This window comes from Scyliorhinus torazame, chromosome 14 (genome assembly GCF_047496885.1).
Source record: "Scyliorhinus torazame isolate Kashiwa2021f chromosome 14, sScyTor2.1, whole genome shotgun sequence".
In the NCBI taxonomy this organism is placed as follows: Eukaryota; Metazoa; Chordata; class Chondrichthyes; order Carcharhiniformes; family Scyliorhinidae; genus Scyliorhinus; species Scyliorhinus torazame.
This window is the reverse complement of record NC_092720.1, coordinates 19,583,091-19,604,546: the sequence shown is the minus strand read 5'-3', so window position 1 is coordinate 19,604,546 and position 21,456 is coordinate 19,583,091. Positions and strand designations below refer to the sequence as shown.

At 47.1% G+C, this 21,456-nt stretch overlaps 1 protein-coding gene across 3 annotated transcripts in view; it reads left to right on the top strand.

The window, feature by feature from the left end:
• The window catches only part of LOC140389564 (neprilysin-like), a 284,568-nt gene that overhangs the window by 3,713 nt on the left and 259,399 nt on the right, over positions 1–21,456 (top strand). For all 3 annotated transcript variants that reach the window (XM_072473793.1, XM_072473795.1, XM_072473794.1), the window contains exons 3-4: positions 11,487–11,522; positions 14,702–14,863. In XM_072473793.1, the coding sequence (XP_072329894.1) occupies positions 11,487–11,522; positions 14,702–14,863 (198 nt within the window). The remainder of the gene's footprint in view (positions 1–11,486; positions 11,523–14,701; positions 14,864–21,456) is intronic.

Genomic DNA, 21,456 nt, shown 5'->3' with positions numbered 1-21,456 from the left:
CTGGAAGATTTACCCTTTTTCTTCAAACTACGATCCCTAGTTCGGGACTCCCCCACCATTGGGAACATTCTTTCTGAACCTATCCTGTCTAATCCTGTTAGAATTTTGTAAGCTTTTATGAGAGCCCCTCTCACACATTTTAAAAAAAATTTAGAGTACCCAATTCATTTTTTCTAATTAAGGCACAATTTATCATGGCCAATCCATCTACCCTGCACATCTTTGTGTTGCATAGAACATACAGTACAGAAGGAGGCCATTCGACCCATCGAGTCTGCACCAACCCACTTAAGTCCTCACTACCACCCTATCCCCATAACCCCTCCTTAACATTTTGGACACTAAGGGCAATTTATCATGGCCAATCCACCTAACCTACACGTCTTTGGACTGTGGGAGGAAACCGGAGCACCCGGAGGAAATCCACGCAGACACGGGGAGAACGTGCAGACTCCGCACAGACAGTGATCCAGCGGGGAATCGAATCTGGGACCCTGGCGCTGTGAAGCCACAGTGCTAGTCACGTGTGCTACCGTGCTGCCCAAGTTGTGGGGGTTGTGGGGGTGAACCCCACGCAAACACGGGGAGAATGTGCAAACTCCACACGGGCAGTGACCCAGAGCCGGGATCGAACCTGGGACCGCGGCGCCATGAGACAGCAGTGTTAACCACTGCGCCATCGTGCTGTCCTCCCTCTCACTCTTCTAAACTCCAATGACTATAATGCTAACCAACTCAGTCTCGCCTCACATGACAGTCCCGCCATCCCAGGAATCAGCCTGGTAAACCTTCCCTACACTCTCTCCATAGCAAGAACATCCTTCCTCAGGTGATGTGAGGGTTCCCACCTCTCCACCCTATCAGGCATTGAGTTCCAGATTCCCAACGCCTTCTGGGTGAAAAAGAGATTTTTTTCCTGAATTAAATTCTCCGAATTAAAACTTTTCGTGGAAGGGATGGGTATTTTCATCAACTTTCCAATGTGACTTTTCGCAAAGTCCTTCATTTTGACCAGGGTCGAGCCCTGTGTTATCGAATGGGGAACGAGGGAGTGGGTTGGTAATGAATGGTTGGAGCACCGGTGGTATCCATTCCATTGATCACAACATGTGCCGGGTCGGGCACTCTCTGGGAGGGAGGGAGAGAGACCCACACAGTGACACAAAGTGTAGCCCGGGAACCACATTCTCAACACATCAGCACAGGTCACAAACAGCCTGCCAGATTGGACATGGAATTCAAATTCACGGTTTGCAGTCCAGATAATGGCATGTTCCCCAACTCGTAGTTGGTGCTTCCAGAGTCGGGATGGTCATTTGGGCAGCAATGGTCATTTGGGGAATTACATTTTACAGATAATGGGGGGTAGGTTGCGCTGTGAGTGATGAACCCACACCCCTGGTGCCGGGCTTTGTGAAGAAGGGAGAGGGGGTGAAATGAAATGAAAATCACTTATTGTCACAAGTAGGCTTCAAATAAAGTTACTGTGAAAAGCCCCTAGTCGCCACATTCCAACGCCTGTTCGGGGAGGCTGGTACGGGAATTGAACCGTGCTGCTGGCCTGCCTTGGTCTGCTTTAAAAGCCAGCTATTTAGCCCAGTGTGCTAAACCAGCCCCTCATTGCACATTGAATTTATTTTTGAGCCGAGAATGGATCTTCCTGAATGAGTAAATTGAATAGGTGGAGGGAATCGGATGGGGCCGATGGAATAAGGTGAAGCGAACTGGATACTCACCACTAAGCAACAAGATGGAAAGTCCCAGCTCTGGAATGTATTTCAGGACATTGGGGTTGTTTTTGTTTTCAAATAAACTGCAGAGTCAAAATCTCCCGAAATTAAGATTGTTAGTTGGATGAGAAAGGGGAAACTCGGGGTGTAAAGGTGGCGGAGTTGGTGGCCTAAATAGCCTTGCTTGCACTGAAGGAGGGAAGGTACAGCCAGTACCTTTCCCTCGCAGACACATCATTGTCAGAAAGTGCTTTGTAACATTACACCTGCTGCCTCGCAGACTTGCTGGTGCCTAAATTAACACAGAACCCCCCCCCCCCCGATCAGAACTTAGAAATTGCTAATTGACTTGGAACATCACAAGCATTTTCCAAAAATAAAATCACCACTTTATTAACCTTTTCTAACTAAGTATTAAGATAAATGGCATGGCTCACTCGAGATGATTACTGGCCTCGTTCCGCCGTGCTTTCTGTGGCTGAACTGAGTTAATAATACATGTGTTTTGTACTCATATAAACACTTAGCGCTGCAGCCCATTTTATATGCTCAGTGCAAAGAGAGTTGTTAAGGAACAGAAGGAGGCCATTCGCTCTCTCAAGTGCATGCCAGCTCCCTGTCCAGCAGTCCAGCCAATTCAAACAGAGGGAGGCAGTGGAAGCAATAACAGCAGCGGCCATGGTGGCACTGTCACTGGACTAGCAATCCAGACAGAGACCCTGGGAATGCTCGGGGACCCGGTTTCGAATTCCATCAGATGGTGAACTTTGAATTCAATCAATTCTGTAACTGAAAGTCGAACGTGACAGTTGTTAGCATTTGCTGGGCCATTCCAGAGGGCACTTGGTTCTCGTGTGGCACAGAGGCCTTCCTCTGGGTAAGGAAGGCAGAATTCCTTCCCTTTAGGACATCAGTTAGTGGTTAACACAGTTGCTTCACAGCTCCAAGGTCCCAGGTTCGATTCCCAGCTTGGGTCACTGTCTGTGTGGAGTCTGCACGTTCTCCCCGTGTGTGTGTGGGTTTCCTCCGGGTGCTCCGGTTTCCTCCCACAGTCCAAAGATATGCAGGTGAGGTGGATTGGCCATCCTAAATTGCCCTTAGTGTCCAAAAAGCTTAGGTGGGGTTACTGGGTCATGGGGATTGGGTGGATGTGTGGGCTTGGGTAGGGTGCGATTTCCAAGGGCTGGTGCAAACTCAATGGGCCGAATGGCCCCTTTCTGCACTGGATATTCTATCATTTCTAAATTCTATGAGTGAACTGATGGGTTGTTATAACAATGGACCAGTCACCATTTCCAGATTTATTGCCAGAGATTCTTTTTTTGTATTTAAAGTACCCAATTTTTCCCCCCAATTAAGGTGTAATTTAGCGTGACCAATCCACCGACCCTGCACATCTTTGGGTTGTGGGGGTGAGATCCACACAGGCACGGGGAGAATGTGCAAACTCCACACTGACAGTAACCCGGGGCCGGGATTGAACCCACGTCCTCAGCACCCTGAGGCGGCAGTGCTAACCACTGCGCCACCGTGCCACCCATTTCCAGAGAATTAACTGAACTGGACTGGATTACTTGTCAAGTGACATTACTGCTATGTCACCATCTCCCCCTAGTAGCTCAAGAGGTTCTGGATACTCAAGTACCTGACCAACTCTCTTTTAATATTTTATGGAATCGGTACCATCAACTTTTCAGATAGTTTCTGCTCCTGACAATTTGCTAGATATTTTTCCAATTATTTTATGTCTGACCTTTTGCTATTGTCCCAATTACCAGAGGGTACGGTCTCTATCCATCTTCCACATCATAACCTCTCATGTTGAAAACCCTGATAGGGTCACCTCAAGGAGGTTCCAAGGAGAAGCATCCTAAATTTCCCAATCTCCCCTTATAACTGAAGTTCCTCAGCTCCGTCAACACCCTGAAAAAACTCCTCTTCACCTATTCTGAGGCCTTTCCAGCTGTCCTGTCGTGCCCGCCCAGATGTGTCTCACTGCGATCTAACCAGTGATTTAATGATAATAGTAATATACAGTGGTTAGCACTAATGCTTCACAGCGCCAGGGGCCCGGGTTCGATTCCCAGCTTGGGTCACAGTCTGTGCGGAGTCTGCACGTTCGCCCCGTGTCTGCGTGGGTTTCCTCCGGGTGCTCCGGTTTCCTCCCACAAGTCCCGAAAGACGTGCTTGTTAGGTGAATTGGTCATCCTGAATTCTCCCTCTGTGTATCTGAACAGGCGCCGGAATGGGACGCTAGGGGATTTTCACAGTCACTTCCTTGCAGTGTTAATGTAAGCCTACTTGTGACAATAATAAAGATTTATCAAGAAGATGTCTTTGTTGTTATATTCTGTGTCTCCCTTTAAAAAATAATCCATTTTTTAAACCATCAGATAAACTTGTCCTGCCACCTTTAAGGTTTTGTTTCTATGGATACCAGGGTCTCTGCTCATCCACACTTATCAGAATTGTGTCGTTTATAGTGTGTTGCCTTTCCATATTAGTCCTTCCAAAGTGCATCACTTCACACTTTCCTGCTTTGAACTCCATCTGCCATGCTTCTGCAGATTTCACGAGTCTAACTATGTCTAACTAAAGGCTGGTCTAATCACCATCTGTAACGTTGCCAAGTTTTGCATTATTTACATGGTTTATAATGCTGCTTTTTACACTAGGTGTTTCATTGAAATTATGAAAGAGGAATGGACCAAAACTAATCCTTGGGGAACATCATTGCAAACCACCTCCTAGCCTGAAAAGCATTCATCCACCACAACCCTCCGCTTCCTGTTACTGAACCAATTTAATATCTATAGCCCCACTTTCTTGGCTAAATTAGAAGAACAGTTCCTGCTAAATCATAATGTTCAAGTGCGACTTGACGACTTTAGCACAGAAATCAAAGCTAACATCCCAGTGCAGAGCTGAGTGAATTCTGCACTAACATGAAAACAAAATGCTGGAGATCTGGAATAAAAACTGAAGTGTTGGAAAAACTCAACAATTCTGGCAGAATTTGTGGAGAGAGAAACAGAATTCAAGTTTCAAGCCTGGTATGTCTGGGCGGCATGGTGGCACAGTGGTTAGCGCTGCTGCCTCACAGTGCCAGGAACCCCGGATTCAATTCCGGCCTTGAGTGACTGTCTGTGTGGAGTTGGAACTTTTTCCCCGTGCCATTGTGGGTTTCCTTCCACAGTCAGATGTGCACGTTAGATGGATTGGTCTTGATAATTTGCACCGAGGGTCCAAGGATGTGCAGGTTAGATGGAGTTGCGGGGGTAGGATAGGGGAGTAGGCCCAGGTAGAGTGCTCTTTCAAAGGGATGGTGCAGACTTGATGGGGCGAATGGCTGCACTGTTGGAATTCTATTGGAATTCAATGACTTCTTTTTATAATAATCTTTATTGTCACAAGTAGGCTTACATTAACACTGCAATGAAGTTACTGTGTTACTAGTCGCCACAATCCGACACCTGTTTAGGTACACAGAGGGAGAATTCAGTATGTCCAATTACCTAACGGCGCGTCTTGCGGGACTTGTAGGAGGAAACCGGAGGAAACCCACGCAGACACAGCGAGAACATACAGGCTCCACACGGACAGTGACCCAAGCCGGATCGAACCTGCTGCTGTGAAGCAACAGTGCTAACCACTGTGCTATAAATGTGTTGGGTTTTATGCATTTGAAAAAGAGTGGAGGAGGGTCAAACGGGGCAAAACGGGAAGGTCAGTGATAGATCAGAGGATGAGAGAGATTAAAATGCAAAGTGAGAGGAAATAGTAGTCGTAAAGGAAAACGCATTGGTTACAGCAGAATGTGTTAATAACAGAATAAAGGTCAGATCTGTGTGAAAGCAAAAACATGAGAACAAGATACAAATTGGCACGAGGGGAAAATACAAAATGGAAGAAATGAAGATACAAAATGGTCTAAAGTTTTTGAAGTCAAAGTTGTTTTTATTATATGAGGAAATTCTGTCAGTCCGCGTACACCCTCTCAGATGAATATAAAAGATCACATTAAACTATTTTGAAAAAAACAGCAGGAGAGTATTCCCCAGTACCTTGATAAACATCACAGAAATCAGATTACCTATCCATTATCCATATTGCTATTTGTGGGAGTATATTGTATGCAAATCCACAGTCATGTTTCTGACATTTCAGCAGTGACTGAAGTAAAATGTAAAGTCTCCAGAGTCCCAGATGACCATGGGCTGCTTTCCCCTTTGAGGGGGAGAGCTGACTGCTGGTGATTTAACCTGAGGATCACCATACCTCAGGTGAAGGGCAAAGTTGAGAAGGCGGGGCCTTCATGAATAACCTCAACCGATGCAAGGATTGAACCCCTGCTGTTGGCGTCGCTCCCGGTCACGAACCGGGAGTCAACCAAGGCTAAACCGGCCCCAATCAGTGACTACACTCCAAAAAGAGTGTCTCAACGGCTGAAAAGCAGTCGGGAAAGGTGCTGGAGAAAATGAAAATCTTTCTTTTCTCTTTCTATCTCCAAGTCGTAAACTGAACCAAAGTTGAGTAATTGATGTAGCGTCACATTACAGAAGTGGTTTGACACATTTCAGGTACAAGGAAGCGTTTGTGTTAAGAAGAAAGACTTGCCTTTTTGTAGCACATTTAATGAAATCAGGGAGTCCCAAAGCATTTTACGGCCAACTTTGAAGTGTGGGCTTTTTTGAAAGGCAGCAGCCTCCTACAAAAAGCAATATGATAATGACCAGGTAAACTAATGTAGTGGTGTCGATTGAGGAAACATTGACCATAGCATCAGAGATTGTCCTCTGTTAATAAACCTCTTTTTCAAAAGAACGGCAGGGCATCTTTTAGGCCTCAATTTAACATCTCAAAGATAGCATTGCTGACAGTATAGCATTCCCTCACTACTGCACCAGGGTGCCAGCATGGATAGCTGTACTCAAATTCCTGCAGTGAGATGTGCATCCACCTGGAGGTTCAAGTGCTTTTCCATCCATCTGCTCCATTATCTTACCTTGCAGTTTTCAAAAAGAATCAAATTCCCCCTTGAGAGTTACTATGGAATCTATTCCCACTACCCTTTCAGACAGTGTGGTCCAGATCCCCACTACTCACTGTCTTAAAAACAAAACATCTGGATATTTTTCCAATCATTTTCAATCTATATCCTCTGGTTACCAACCCTCTGTCACTGGAAACCATAGCTCCTTATTTACCCTATCCAAACGCTTAATGATTTCAAACACTTGTATCAAATCTCTTCTTAATCATCTCTGTCCTCAGGAGAACAACCCTACCCTCCCTTGTCCCTCCACAGAACCGAAGTCCCTCAGTTTTGGTAGCATTCCAACAAATTTCTTCTGCATCTTCTCCAAGATCTTTGCTCCCTTCCTAAAGTGTGGTGCTCAGGATTGAACACCAGACTAACTGGGGCCAGACCAGTGTTTTATAAGGGTTTAGCTAGTTTCCTCGCTTTCGCACTCGATGCCCCATTTAATGAAACAAGGGATGTGATAACCTTTTTAAACAGACTTCTCATCTTGTCCTGACACTTTCAGATACTTATGTACACAAATCTCCAGGTTTTTCCTACACCCCTTTTATCATTGTGCCTTTTAGCCAATATTACATCTCCAGCAAAATGCATAACTTCATACTTCTCGGTGTTAAATTTCACCTGCCATGTATCTCCCCATTTTACTGGTCTGTCTATTTGGTACCAGCAATTTCGTAAAGATTACAGGAATCTTCAGGAGATCTTTGCTATTTTCTTGCTGAATGTGCACTTTCTTAAGTTATAGTCTATCAGTCCTTCAATTCCTATTTTTTTGTTAAGCATCAATCAAGTTCCCTCATGAATTTGCTGCTGTGTGTCCCTCTCTTTTTTCAAAATTCAGTATCTTATATACAACGTAGTTAAATCCATTTGTTCTTCCCCTGCATCCCCCTTTTCTGTCTTTGAGTCCGGTGCCCTTTGCTGGAGAGTTCTTACTTAGCGACAAGAAAAAAGTTTCCAACATCGTTTGTACACATCAATAACACTGTGTGAGGTGTGGAAACAAGATTGAACCCATACTTCTGGCATTCGAGTCGTTAATCCCCGATGATAAACTAGAGGGAGCTCAGCAAAATTACATCCTGGTCTAGTTTACATAGAGAATATTTCAGCTAGAGCGAAACAGTTGAAACCATCTAAGATGATCTGGAGAAAGGTACACAGGCCCATTGAGACTGGGTAGTTCAGTAACGCAGAACAGTGACCATTCATGTTGAGAATTTGGATTTGAAGGTGTGAGCCAATGTAAGCACTTCACGCCACTGACAGCGTCTGCTGAGTCCTGTCTAGGGTTTGCCAAAACTCCAGGTTAGTCTCCAAGAATTGAAGAATAATTTCCAGAGCACTGGCTCAAACGAAACCCTGGAGAAAATTTTAGGGACATTAGAGAATGGCGTGCTTTAAAAAAAAAATTTCAATGAACACTTTCATTTATTGACTATCGTATGATTGGGAGGGAGCAGGAATCACCCAATTGAGTCTTGAAGGGTCTGTTCATTTTTCCAACAGGCTTGGGAAGGTGGTGTGATGTGGGGATTGACATGTTGGGAAGTCAGTGCTGGGAGGGGTGGTGGTGGTGGGGGGGGGGGGGGGGGGGGTGGCGGATGTGGGGCAGTGAGTAGTGGGGCCTCATGTAATTAAATCTCCAGGAATACAAGCAGCTCAAGTTGACAACCTAGCCCTGGCCATGTGCCGACATTGAATGCCAGATAATAATATTTGTACAATGAGTGGGTCCAGCGCAAAACCTAGAAGAGCGAGGATGAGAAAGTCTTGTATAACTACAACTAACAGCTCCAAGAGTGTACCTACATCACATGGTCTGTGGTGGTTCAAGAAGGCAGCTGACCCACACCCTCTCAAGAGCAATCAGGGTTGGGCACTAGATGCTGGCCTTGCCAGTGATGCGCATCTTGTATGAATGGATACATTTGTAAACATTCCGTTATCACTTTTAACACCTTGATCCAACCACCTGTACACATGTTTATATAAGCCACAAAACAGAAAATGCTGGAAAATCTCAGCAGGTAAATCTCTGTAGGGAGAGAAAAGAGGTAACGTTTCGAGTCGGATGATTCTTTGTCAAAGCCACATACAAGCCAGGTTTATGCAACTTAACCGAACCAAAGTCAATTGATCTATAACCTGAAATGAAGAGAGAGTGATAGAGAGGTGGAGAGGTTTAGGGCAGGAATTTCAGAGTTTAGGGCTTGCACAGCTGAAGGTATGACCAGCAATGTAAATCAGAAATGTGGAAGAAACCAAATTTGGAAGAGCGCAGAGATCTTGGATGGTTGGATTGCTGAAGGAGCTTGCAGAGATAGGAAGGGGGTAAGTCCATGGACAGATTGAAAACAAGTATAAGAATTTTTAAATTGAGACATTGCGGCTCAGAAGCCAATCAATGCAGCTCAGCGAGCACAGGGACGATTGGTGAACGGGGTTTGGTTTGATTTACTATTCATCTGTGCAAAAGACAAGGCTGAAGCATTTGCAACAATCTTCAGCCAGAAGTGCCGAGTGGATGATTCACCTCAGTCTCCTGCAGAGGTCCCCAGCATCACAGATGTCAGTTTGCAGCCAATTTGATTCACTCCACGTGATATCAAGAACTGGCTGAAGACACTGGATACTGCAAAGGCTTTGGGCCCTGACAATAAGCCAGCAATAGTACTGAAGACTTGTGCTCCAGAACTGCTTCAACCCTGGACAAGCTGTTCCAGTACAGCTCCAACACTGGCATCTACCCGGCAATGTGGAAAATTGTCCAGGTATGCCCTGTACACAAGCCTCACAATTCAGGCCTTGGGTGACTGTATGGAGTTTGCACGTTCTCGTTGTGTCTGCATGGGTTTCCCCCGGCTGTGTAGGTTTCCTCCCACAGTCCAAAGGTGTGCATGTTAGGTGGATTGGCCATGTTAAATTGGCCATTAGTGTGTAGGTTAGGTTAAGGGGTTATTGGGATAGAGCGGGACAGTGTGCTTGGGTAGGTTGCTTGCTCAGAGGGCCGGTGCAGGCTTGATAGGCTAACAGCCTCATTCTGCGCTGTAAGGACACTATGATACGATCAGAACTGGGAACGTTTGCAGATGTCTGCACAATGTTCAGCATTATTCACGTCTCCTCATATAATGAAGCACTCCATGTGCAAATGCAGCAAGACCAAACAATATCCAGGCTTGGACTGACAAGTGGCAAGTTACATTCGCACCGCACAAGTGCCAGGCAGTGACCATCTCCTTCAAGAGAGGGTCGAACCATCGCCCCCTGACCTTCAATGGCATTACGATCGCTGAATCCCCCATAATCAAACAATTGGGCAGCATGGTCGCACAGTGGTTAGCACAGTTGATTCACAGCTCAAGGGCCCCAGGTTCGATTCCTGGCTTGGCCACTGTCTGTACGGAGTCTGCACGTTCTCCCCGTGCCTGTGTGGGTTTCCTCCGGGTGCTCTGGTTTCCTCCCACAGTCCAAAGGTGTGCGGGTTTGGTGGATTGGCCATGCTAAATTACCCTTAGCGTCCAAAAAATGTTAAGTGGGGCTTACTGAGTTACGGGGATAGGGTAGATACATGGGCTTCAGTAGGGTGCTCTTTGTAAGGGCCGGTGCAGACTCGATGGGCCGAATAGCCTCCTCTGCATTGTAAATTCTATGATTCCATGAATCAACATCCTGGGGGTTACCATTGTTTAGAGACTGAACTGGACCAGCCACATTAATACTGTGGCTACCAGGTCAGGTCAAAGGCTAGGAATCCTACAGCGGGTATCTCACCTCCTGAACCCCCAAAGCCTGTCCACCATCTAAAAGGTACAACTCAGGAGTGTAATGGAATATCCTCCACATGCCTTGATGAGAGCAGCTCCAACAATGCTCAAGAAGCTTGACACCATCCAGGAGATAGAAGGCCACTTGATTTCCCCCCCCTTCCACAAACATTCAAACCCTCCACCACTGGCGAACAGTGGCAGCCGTGTGTACCATTTACAAGATGCACTGCAGGAACTTGCCAAGGTTCGTTAGACAGTGCCTTCCAAACCCACGACCACTACCATCTAAAATGACAAGAGCAGCAGATACGGGGGAACCCCACCACCTGGAGGTCCCCCTCCCAGTCACTCACCATCCCGACATGGAACTATATCGCCGTTCCTTCACTGTCGCTGAGTCAAAATCTGGGAGCTCCCTCCCTAACAGCACTGTGGGTGTACCTACACCTCATGGACTGCAGTGGTTCAAGAAGACAGCTCAGCACCATCTTCTGAAGGGCAACTAGGGATGGGCAATAAATGCCGACCTAACCAGCGACGCCCACATCCTGTAAATTAAAATATATATATATAATAGTAATAAATTGTTACGGTAAAAAACAATAAATGATAAAAATGAGTGTGAGAGGGTAAATGTTTCAGAAGCATCTTATAAAACAAAAATTTACATTTGTTTTGTTAGTATCTTAGGGGCAGGAATGGAGGCAAGAATAATATTAATAACATGAGTTAAATTTACTCTTTGTCAATTGGAGAAATCCAGGTCTGTGAGTTTGAAATTGGTCTTATAGGAGGTCATGTCTTGAGGACGACAGCTCAGTAAAAATGATGATGGACAATTGGAGTGTAGATAATGGAGTTTGTACAGTCTAATCAATTGTAATGCTGTTGGGTTATGCAACTGTTCATCAGTGTTCTCCTTCTGTTTCTCCCTAGATAAAACATGTACGACACCATCGTGTGTAGGAGCAGGTAAGACCACTTTGAAAAGAAGGAACAAAGTGTTTTTAATATGCCTATCAGCTCATCTCTAATAATTGTGGCAAGCACAGTATCAAACGCCGTATAAAATCCTAAGTTAATTGGGAGAAAACAAGCTTCATTGCTTGCTAGAAGCTACATAAATTCATGAACAAGGACCTGTCCTCTGTAGGCAAAAGGGACATGTCCAGACATTATATATTTTTTGACTTAAACAGAAGCCTGGGGGACAATAGCTCCCTGCTGCATTCTCCAGGGAAATTCTGAGACCACCAGAGTCAACTTACCAACCAATTTGCACCTTTTTCTCGTGCAGTACAAATTGATGCTCACTTTGAAATTTGGCATTCTTGCATCTGACCTGATGAGTGCAAGATGAAAAGTTTCCACCGCATGTCTCCTTTTTCAGTAACAGTGTTATTTTCTTTATAGAATACTGACTTTTAGAATGGCACTCTACTGGCTGTTGCACAGTCACTCCCAGACTCCTCCTCACTCCGAACTCTGAATGCAGAGTCCCACTGGCAAATGAAACCTTCATAGCAATGAGTGTATTGGTAAGAGCCGCTCACACTGGCCTCACTTTCAGACTGCCACTTAACCTGCCAGCCCTCACTCTTTGTCACACAGCCTTCCAGTTTCAGTGTTGCAAGCATTGACTGCTGCTTCTCTCCACCACTCCCCTGACACTGATATGTTTGAGGAGGCGAACCATCGATGCTCTGTGCAATCGCTTAGCCAAGCCTTGTCCAACCATTTTTGTGTCGGGGGGCACGTTTCCAATTTTTTCTCAAATGAGGAAATCTCAGAAATATAAGCAAGTAAAAGCAAAATACTGCAGATGCTGGAATTTTGAAATTAAAACAGAAATCGGAATGAAACAGGTGGATAAACTCAGCAGGTCTGGCAGCAGACATCTATAGACGGGGCCATTTGGACTCATAGAATTTACAGTGCAGAAGGAGGCCATTTGGCCCATCGAGTCTGCATCAGCTCTTGGAAAGAGCACCCTACCCAAGACCACACCTCCACCCCATCCCCATAACCCAGTAACCCCACCCAACACTAAGGGCAATTTTGGACACTAAGGGCAATTTATCATGGCCAATCCACCTAACCTACACATCTTGTGGACTGTGGGAGGAAACCGGAGCACCCGGAGGAAACCCACGCAGACACAGGGAGAATGTGCAGACTCCGCACAGACAAACACTCAGAACATTAACTCTGTTTCTCTCCACAGATGCCGTCAGATCTGCTGTGTTTCTCCAGCATTTTCTGTTTTTAGTTCAGAAATATAAGGTTTGGCACAATTCTAAACATGAATTTAAAAGTAATTCTGAGATATAACAAAAGAAGGAGCTTACTGAGCAAAATTAAAACAAGGTCAAAGTAATAAATTGATAATTTAAAAAAAAAGTAATTTTAAAAGATCCTCTGAGTGTGAGAGGGTCAGAATGTATGCATCCGGTTCACTTCCAGTCTCAGGTTGCTTACTTACTCACCAACTCTCACTGCATGACTGCATGAGAGTATGTGGGTGTGAGGGTGATTCAAAATCCTGAGACACACACTCACGCTTCCTCTCTCAGACATACTCTCTCACACACTCAAACATACACACACATACTCTGTCACACACAGACACTCTTTCACACACACACACTCTCCCACACACGCACTCTTTCTTTTTCTCTCTCACACACACTCTCACACACAAACATAAAAACATACATACTCTCTCGCGCGCACACATGCACACACTCTCTCGCACAGATGCACTCTCACACACATGCACGCTCTCTCACACACATGCACGCTCTCTCGTACACATGCACACACTCTCACACACACACACACTGTTGCACACATGCACATTCTCTCGCACACGCACACTCTCCCGCAAACACGCACGCTCTCTCGTACACATGCAAATTTTCTTTCTCTTTCTCACACACGCACACTCTCACACACAGACATACTGGGCGGGATTCTCTGTCCCTAGGACGCCCGGAATGCGTTCCCTGATGGGACGGAGAATTGGGCGTCGGGGCAAGATCGGGATCGGCGCTGGGTACCGACCCCCATGCCATGCTCCGACCCCCTGCTGGCGGCGTGAACGTGTTCTGTGCCGCACGCCAGTGGGAGCATGGAAATGACTGCCAATGGATCATAATGATTCTCATAATGACTCATTATGCCTCTAGCCCATTGGTTGTCACACCCTTCAAATCTGAGTGATAGATTTTTATTAAGCAAGGGTATTTAGGGTATCGGGACCAAGTATGGTAAATGGAGGTAAGTATGGATCAGCAAGTCAAATTGAATGATTCAAAGTGGCTAAATGCCTTCTTCTGTTCCTATTTTTCTGAAGGTATTTTGTTGTTTTAGCAAAAGCAAGCACATATTATAACTCAATAAGAAAGACTTACATTTATATAGTGCCTTTCATGACCATTGGCTGCCCCCCCAAAAGTGCTTTGCAGCCAATACTGCATTTTGTGAAGTGTAGTGACTGTTGTGATGTAGGAAACGCAGCGACCAATTTAAGCAGAGCAAGATCCCGCAAACGGCAATGTGATAATGACTCAGACAATCTTTTTTGTTTGATTTGATTTGATTTATTGTCACATATACCGAAGTACAGCGAAAAGTATTTTTCTGCGACTGAGGGAATGTACACAGTACGTACATAGTAGACAAAAAGAATAATCAACAGAGAACATTGACAAATGGTACATCGACAAACAGTGATTGGTTACAGTGCGGAACAAGAGGCCAAACAAAGCAAGTACATGAGCACGAGCAGCATAGGGCGTCGTGAATAGTGTTCTTACAGGGAACAGATCAGTCCAAGGGGGAGTCGTTGAGGAGTCTTGTAGCTGTGGGGAAGAAGCTGTTGTGAAGCTGATTGAGGGAAAAATATTGACCGGGATCCCAGATATAACCCCCCTGCTCTTCTTTGAAATAATGCTTGAAATAGTGATCGTTTAGTTCACCTGAGAAGGAAGGGGGTTTAACATCACTGCAAAAAAAAGTTAAATAAATGAATAATTACACAGCTGTACATGGCAGCCATTGGAACCCTCAATCTAAGGTGCTTTACACACTGCGCAGTCTTCATGGAAAAGTCAGCACTCTTTTTACCTTTTCTTCACTTCCCTTTTCAGCTGCCCGCATCATTGAGAATATGGACCAAGCTGCTGATCCTTGCAACAACTTTTATCAGTATGCCTGTGGAGGATGGTTGAAGAAGCACGTGATCCCTGAGACCAGCTCCCGATACAGTACCTTTGACATTCTGAGGGACGAAATGGAAGTCATCTTGAAAGGTCGGTCCATGTTTTTAGAGATCCAGCATTAAGCAAAGTTTCCAGGCCACATTGTGGAAAGTTAATGCATTCAGCAATTTCAGCTCAGGATCATAGAATGGTTACAGCACAGAAGAAGGCCATTCAGCCCATCATGTTATGTGCTGGATCACTGAAGGAGCAATTGAGCCACTTACTCACCTTCTCCCCATAGCTGTGGCACGTTCTACCTTTTCAAGTATGACTCCACCGCTCTCTGTGGCAATGCGCTCCAGATCCTAACCACTCGCCGTGTAAAAATGTTCTTGCTCAAGTTATCATTGCTTCTTTTGCCAGTTAGCTTAAACTAGATTCTTCCATTAATGGGAAAAGTGTCTCCCTACCTGCTTTGTCCAGGCCCCTCGTGATTCTGACTACCTCTGTCAAATCTTCTCTGAACTGCCTCTCTACCAAGGAGATGGGGTGGGATTCTCCGAGCCTCCGCGGCAAAATCGCGATCGGCGAGGGGGCGGAGAATGGATGTTGACAGGTAAAACTGGCACGATGCCGCTCCCGCGTTTCTCCGGTCACCGGAAAATCGCCGCAAAGCGATCTACGCAGCGCCGGTAGGGGGCCATCGACAGACCCCCCCCCCCCCCCGCCACGATTCATCGAAGATAACTGCCCGAGATCCTGACAGCGTGGTTCTAACCACGTTTTGACTGTCGGGAATGGTCGGCTGCGGACTCAGTACGCGGCCGTCCTGGTGGGGGGGGGCGGGGGGATCCTTCACCGGGGGGGGGGGGGGGGGGGGTTGGTCCTCAGGGGCGGCCAGGCTAGCAATCGGGGGCCACCGATCCGCGGGCGCGCACAATCTCCGGGGGGCCTATATTGTCAGGCTGCTCTGTGGTGTGAGTCCGCCGGGCGGCCACCGAGGCAGCCGCCGTGTGCCTGCGCGGATTCCCGACTGGAAGTGCAGGGCCCCGTATCGGCAGGCAGAGCTGCGTGGCGTACTCCGGGGCCCTACTCGCCCCCTTCAGGTAGGAGAATCACTACGGACTTTCTTCAAGAAAGTCCAGAGTGAAACACCCGCATTCTGACGCTGGAGTGGGGACATAGCCCCATTATGGGAGAATCCCGCCCTAGATGTCCCAACCTCTCCAAACTTTTCATGTGATTGAAGTCCATCATCTCTTATACCATGCTCACGACTCTTATCTGTAATCTTTGTAAAGCCTTCACATCCTTCCGAAAGAGTGGTGCCCACAACAGGATGTAATATGAAAGTTGGGGCTGAACCAATGATTTATACAGATTTGACAGAACCTCCTTCCTTTGGTGCTTGAGGCTCTCATTATAAAGCCCTGGATGCTGTGAGCCTTATTAACTATTTTCTTAACCTGCCCAACCACCTCCAATGATAAATAAAGTTCCCCCGTTATAATTACCCTATAATTCCTGCATCTCTCCATAATCGCCTTGCAAATGTGTTCCTCTCCATCTTTCCCACTAATTGGTGGCCTATATCAAAGAAAATAATCAAAGACATTTTCAGTGCCTGGGGAAAGCAGGCAGCATAATCAATGACCCCTCCCATCTTGCTTACTCACTCTTCCAACTGCTTCCATCGGGCAGGAGATACAGAAGTCTGAGAACACGCACGAACAGACTCAAATACAGCTTCTTCCCCACTGTTACCAGACTTCTAAACGACCCTCTTATGTACTAATGGACTTATGCACTGATCTGGGGCGAGATTCTCCGACCCCCCGCCAGGTTGGAGAATTGCCGGGGGCTGGCGTGAATCCCGCCCATGCCGGTTGCCGAATTCTCCGGCCCTGGAGATTCAGCGGGGGCGGGAATCGCACCGCGGTGGTTGGCGGGCCCCCCCCCCCCCGCGATTCTCCGGCCCGGATAGGCCGCAGTCCCGCTGCTAGGATGCCTGTCCCGCCGGCGTGGATTAAACCACCTCTCTTACTGGCGGGACAAGGCGGCGCGGGCGGGCTCCGGGGTCCTGGGGGGTGACGGGGCGATCTGGCCCAGTGGGGTGCCCCCACGGTGGCCTGGCCCGCGATCGGGGCCCACCGATCCACCATGGCGGAGGCGGAAGAGACTCCCTCCACAGCGCATGCGCGGGGATGCCGTGAGCGGCCGCTAACGCTCCCGCACAGGTGCTGCCCGGCAATGTAATTTCCGCGCCAGCTGGCGGGGCACCAAAGGCCTTTTCCGCCAGCTGGCGGGGCGGAAATTAGTCCGGCGCGGGCCTAGCCCCTCAAGGTTGGGGCTCGGCCCCCCAAGATGCAGAGGAATCCGCACCTTTGGGGCGGTGTGATGCCCGACTGATTTGCGCCGTTTTTGGCGCCGGTCGGCGGACATCGCGCCGATACCGGAGAATTTCGCCCCTGATCTTTTCACACATCTTCTCCCGATGCCTATGTCTATGTATTTACACTGTGTATTTTATGTTTGCCCTATTATGTTTTTTTTTCATGTATGGAATGATCTGTTTGAGCTACACGCTGAACAATACTTTTCACTGTACCTCGGTGCACGCGACAATAAGCTAATCCAATCCAATCCGAAATTATAAATTTGTGTGTGATTCTGGGGTGGGGAGGGGTGGATGGGTGGAGCTATAATCCAGGCTAGACTGATGGGATAAAAATATTCTTCAACTGTCTGTAAACTGGACGGGGCCAGTGTGAAATGACTCAATCCAGTTCCCATAGTCAAACTAATGTTGGTGGATTGGCTTTACACTTGTATTCTCCGCCTAGGAGAATGGCTGATTTGGGAAATAGAAAGACTTGATGTGGTTACAGTGGTTTTCCAAGGTTAAAGTTGAGGCACGTTGTTGGAGTGAAGTAGCGGGAGTTTTATTGTATCTGCAAGCCATGCTGCACTGGACTGTGGAATGCTTGATGCCTAAGTTCTTGAAATATAAGTAGTGCTCAATTTGCCAGCTGTAAGAAGAGCTTACGGAGTGATATGCAAAATGGACAGCAGTGAATTTGCTACCCGCTTTACAGCCCACCCCAGTTTCTTTCCCACAGTAAAGTGTACGAGTATAAAGCAGGCAACCCCCAAGATCAGTTTCACCCCCCACCCCAACCTCTCAAGGTTTGTCCTCTTGTTGACCACAAGCTTCTCCAAAAGCTTAATTTCTATCCTCACACGGAATGCCCGAGTGCAGACATCTACAGAGTAAGTTTCTTTCGACCGTCTCCAATGTTGCATGTTCAAGGCAAACCCCGAAATTCATGTGTGCATACAGAGTATCCACTGAACGTTGGCCAAATTTAACATGTTGGAATATGGATGAACTCCAAAGAGATTCACTCTCCCTCGCCCTTACCACACTGCCAAATCTGGACTCTGAAGATGCAAGCATTTCCAAAAACAAACACAATATGCTCAATAAGATGATAAGATTGTCTTTTGCTGCCTATTTCATAGAATTCATAGAACAGTGCAGAAGGAGGCCATTCGGCCCATCGGGTCTACACCGGCTCTTGGAAAGAGCACCCTACCCAAGGTCTCCACCCTATCCCCACAACCCAGTAACCCCACCCAACACTAAGGGCAATTTTGGACACTAAGGGCAATTTATCATGGCCAATCCACCTAACCTGCCCATCTTTGGACTGTGGGAGGAAACCGGAGCACCCGGAGGAAACCCACGCACACACGGGGAGCATGTACAGACTCCGCACAGACAGGGACCCAAGCCGGAATCGAACCTGGGACCCTGGTGCTGTGAAGCAATTGTGCTATCCACAATGCTACCGTGCTGCCCAAATTTATCACGTTGTGAGTTGAAACCTCAGAACCTCCTATCGGATCAATGGACAACCCTAGTCAAAAGTTGCAGTTAGTTTTTCCACAAATAGTGAGAGAAAGTGCTCAAACTGGAACTCAGAATTTTAGGTTACCAGTTGAAAACTGCCTTTTATCACATTGGGGTAGAGGATCATGAAAAGCAGGAATAGGCCATTCAGATCCTTCAGCCTGTTCACCATCTAATTAGACCATTGATACTCAATTCCACTCATCCATCATTGCTCCAGCAAAGTCCTAAGCTCATGATAGTCCGCCTATCTCAGTTTCAAAAGCTCCAATTGTCCAAACATTCAAAGCTTTCCGGGGAGAGAGTTCCAGACAATTTACTACATGTGAGAAAGTGCTCTCTAATTTCATTCCTGCTTACTCTATTTTCAAGATCATTTCCTCTTGTTATTGATTTCCCCCAGCACTGGAAATAATTTCTTCTCAGCTCATCTATTAAGTACTTGTCATATTTTAATCAGCCTGATCAGATCGGCCTTCATCTATAATTGGTACTGTGTGACTGGAGAGGTTCCTGGCAGGAGATGATGGTGCAGTGGTATTGACACAAGACTAGTAATTCGGAAACCAAGGGTAATGTTCCAGGGGCCTGTGTTTGAATTCTACCCTGGCAGTCAGTGAAATTCAAATTCAATAAACATCTGGGGCTGGATTCTCCGTTCTGGAGAGGAATTCCCCACGCCAGCGTGAAAACGGTAGCGCCAGGAAATCTGGAGCAAAACAACCACCGATTCCCTGTTCCGGGGGGGGGAGGGGGCAGGGGGCTAGCAGCCGGGCAGTGTAGAGCACCCAGCTTTAGCTACCGATACGGCCTGGAGATTTGCCCGGTCTGTGGCTGCGAATGCACACCGTGCTTCATGGCAGATGCCACTCGCAGACTTGGCCCGCAAAATATTCCCCCCCGGACCGCCCTACCACAGTGCCCCAGCCCCGAACATGTCCACCCCTGCCCACGGATCTGCCCTCCCCCAACTGTGGTGGTGCTGGACTGAATCCGCAGCCGCTACGCTGAGTCCCCGATGGCTGAGATCACACGCGACCCTCGCTGAACGCGATTTCGGCCTCGGGGGGTCAGAGAATCCAGCCCCTGGAATTAAAAGCCAAATGATGACCATAAAACAATTGTCATAGAATCCCACCTGGTGTTCTCATGTCCTTTTGGAAAGGAATCTGCCACCCTTACCTAGTCTGGCCCAAATGTGATGTAGTTGATTCTTAAAATGCCCTCTCAAATAGCCTCAGAAGCCATTCAGCTCAAGGGCAATTAAGGGGATGGACAATAACTGCTACCCCTGCCAGCGATGTCCACATTCCATGAGTGAGTTAAAAAAACCTGAAAAGTCTAAGTCCAAAATGAGCCACTTATTTTAATGAAAAGGTGACAGATGAGTTTACTGGCCTTTAAATAGATTTTTAAAAGCCGCAAATAGATATGTTTTCAAAAATTCATTTTTTACCGGATGTGGGCTTGGCTGGTTAGGACAGCATTTGTTGCCTGTCCCTAATTGCCCTTACGGAGGTGGTGGTGAGCTGCCTTTTGAACCTCTGCAGTCTATGAGGTGTAGGTAAACCCACTGTGCTGTCAGGGAGGGAGTTCCAGGATTTTGATCCAGCGACAGTGAAGGAACGGTGATGTATTTCCAAGTCAGGGTGGTGAGTGACTTGGAGGGGATCCTCCAGATGGTGGAGTTCCATGTATCTGCTACCCTTGACCTTCTAGATATTAATGGTTGTGGGTTTGCCTAAAATGCCTTGGTGAGTTCCTGCAGTGCATCTTGTAGATGGTACACACGGCTGCTACTGTGCGTCGGTGGTTGAGTGAATGATTTTGGAAAGACTTCCAATCAAGCAGGATGCTTTGTCCTGGATGGTGTCGAGCTTCTTGAGTGTTATTGGAGGTGCACACATCCAGGCAAGTGGAGAGTACTCCACCACACTCCTGATTTGTGCCGTGCAGGAGGTGGACAGGCTTTGAGGAGTCAGGAGGTGAGTTACCCACTGCAGGATTCCGAGCTTCTGACCTGTTTTTGTAGCCACAGTATTTATATGGCTAGTCCAGTTCAGTTTATGGTCAATGGTGTTCCCCAGGATGTTGATAGTGGATAATTCAGGGATGGTAATGCCATCGAATGTCAAGGGGCGATGGTTTGATTCTCTCTTATTGGAGATGGTCATTGCCTGACACTTGTGCGGCACAAATGTAACTTGCCACCTGTCAGCCCAAGCCTGGATATCGTCCAGGTCTTGCTGCATTTGGACATGGACTGCTTCAGTGTCTGAGGAGTCACGAATGGTGCTGAACATTGTGCAGTCATCTGCAAACATCCCCACTTTTGACCTTAGTAAGAAGTCTTACAACACCAGGTTAAAGTCCAACAGATTTGTTTCGATGTCACTAGCTTTCGGAGCGCTGCTCCTTCCTCAGGTGAATGAAGAGGTCTGTTCCAGAAACACATATATAGACAAATTCAAAGATGCCAAACAATGCTTGGAATGCGAGCATTAGCAGGTGATTAAATCTTTACAGACCCAGAGATGGGGTAACCCCAGGTTAAAGAGGTGTGAATTGTACCAAGCCAGGACAGTTGGTAGGATTTCGCAGGCCAGATGGTGGGGGATGAATGTAATGCGACATGAATCCCAGGTCCCGGTTGAGGCCGCACTCATGTGTGCGGAACTTGGCTATAAGTTTCTGCTTGGCGATTCTGCGTTGTCGCGGGTCCTGAAGGCCGCCTTGGAGAATGCTTACCCGGAGATCAGAGGCTGAATGCCCTTGACTGCTGAAGTGT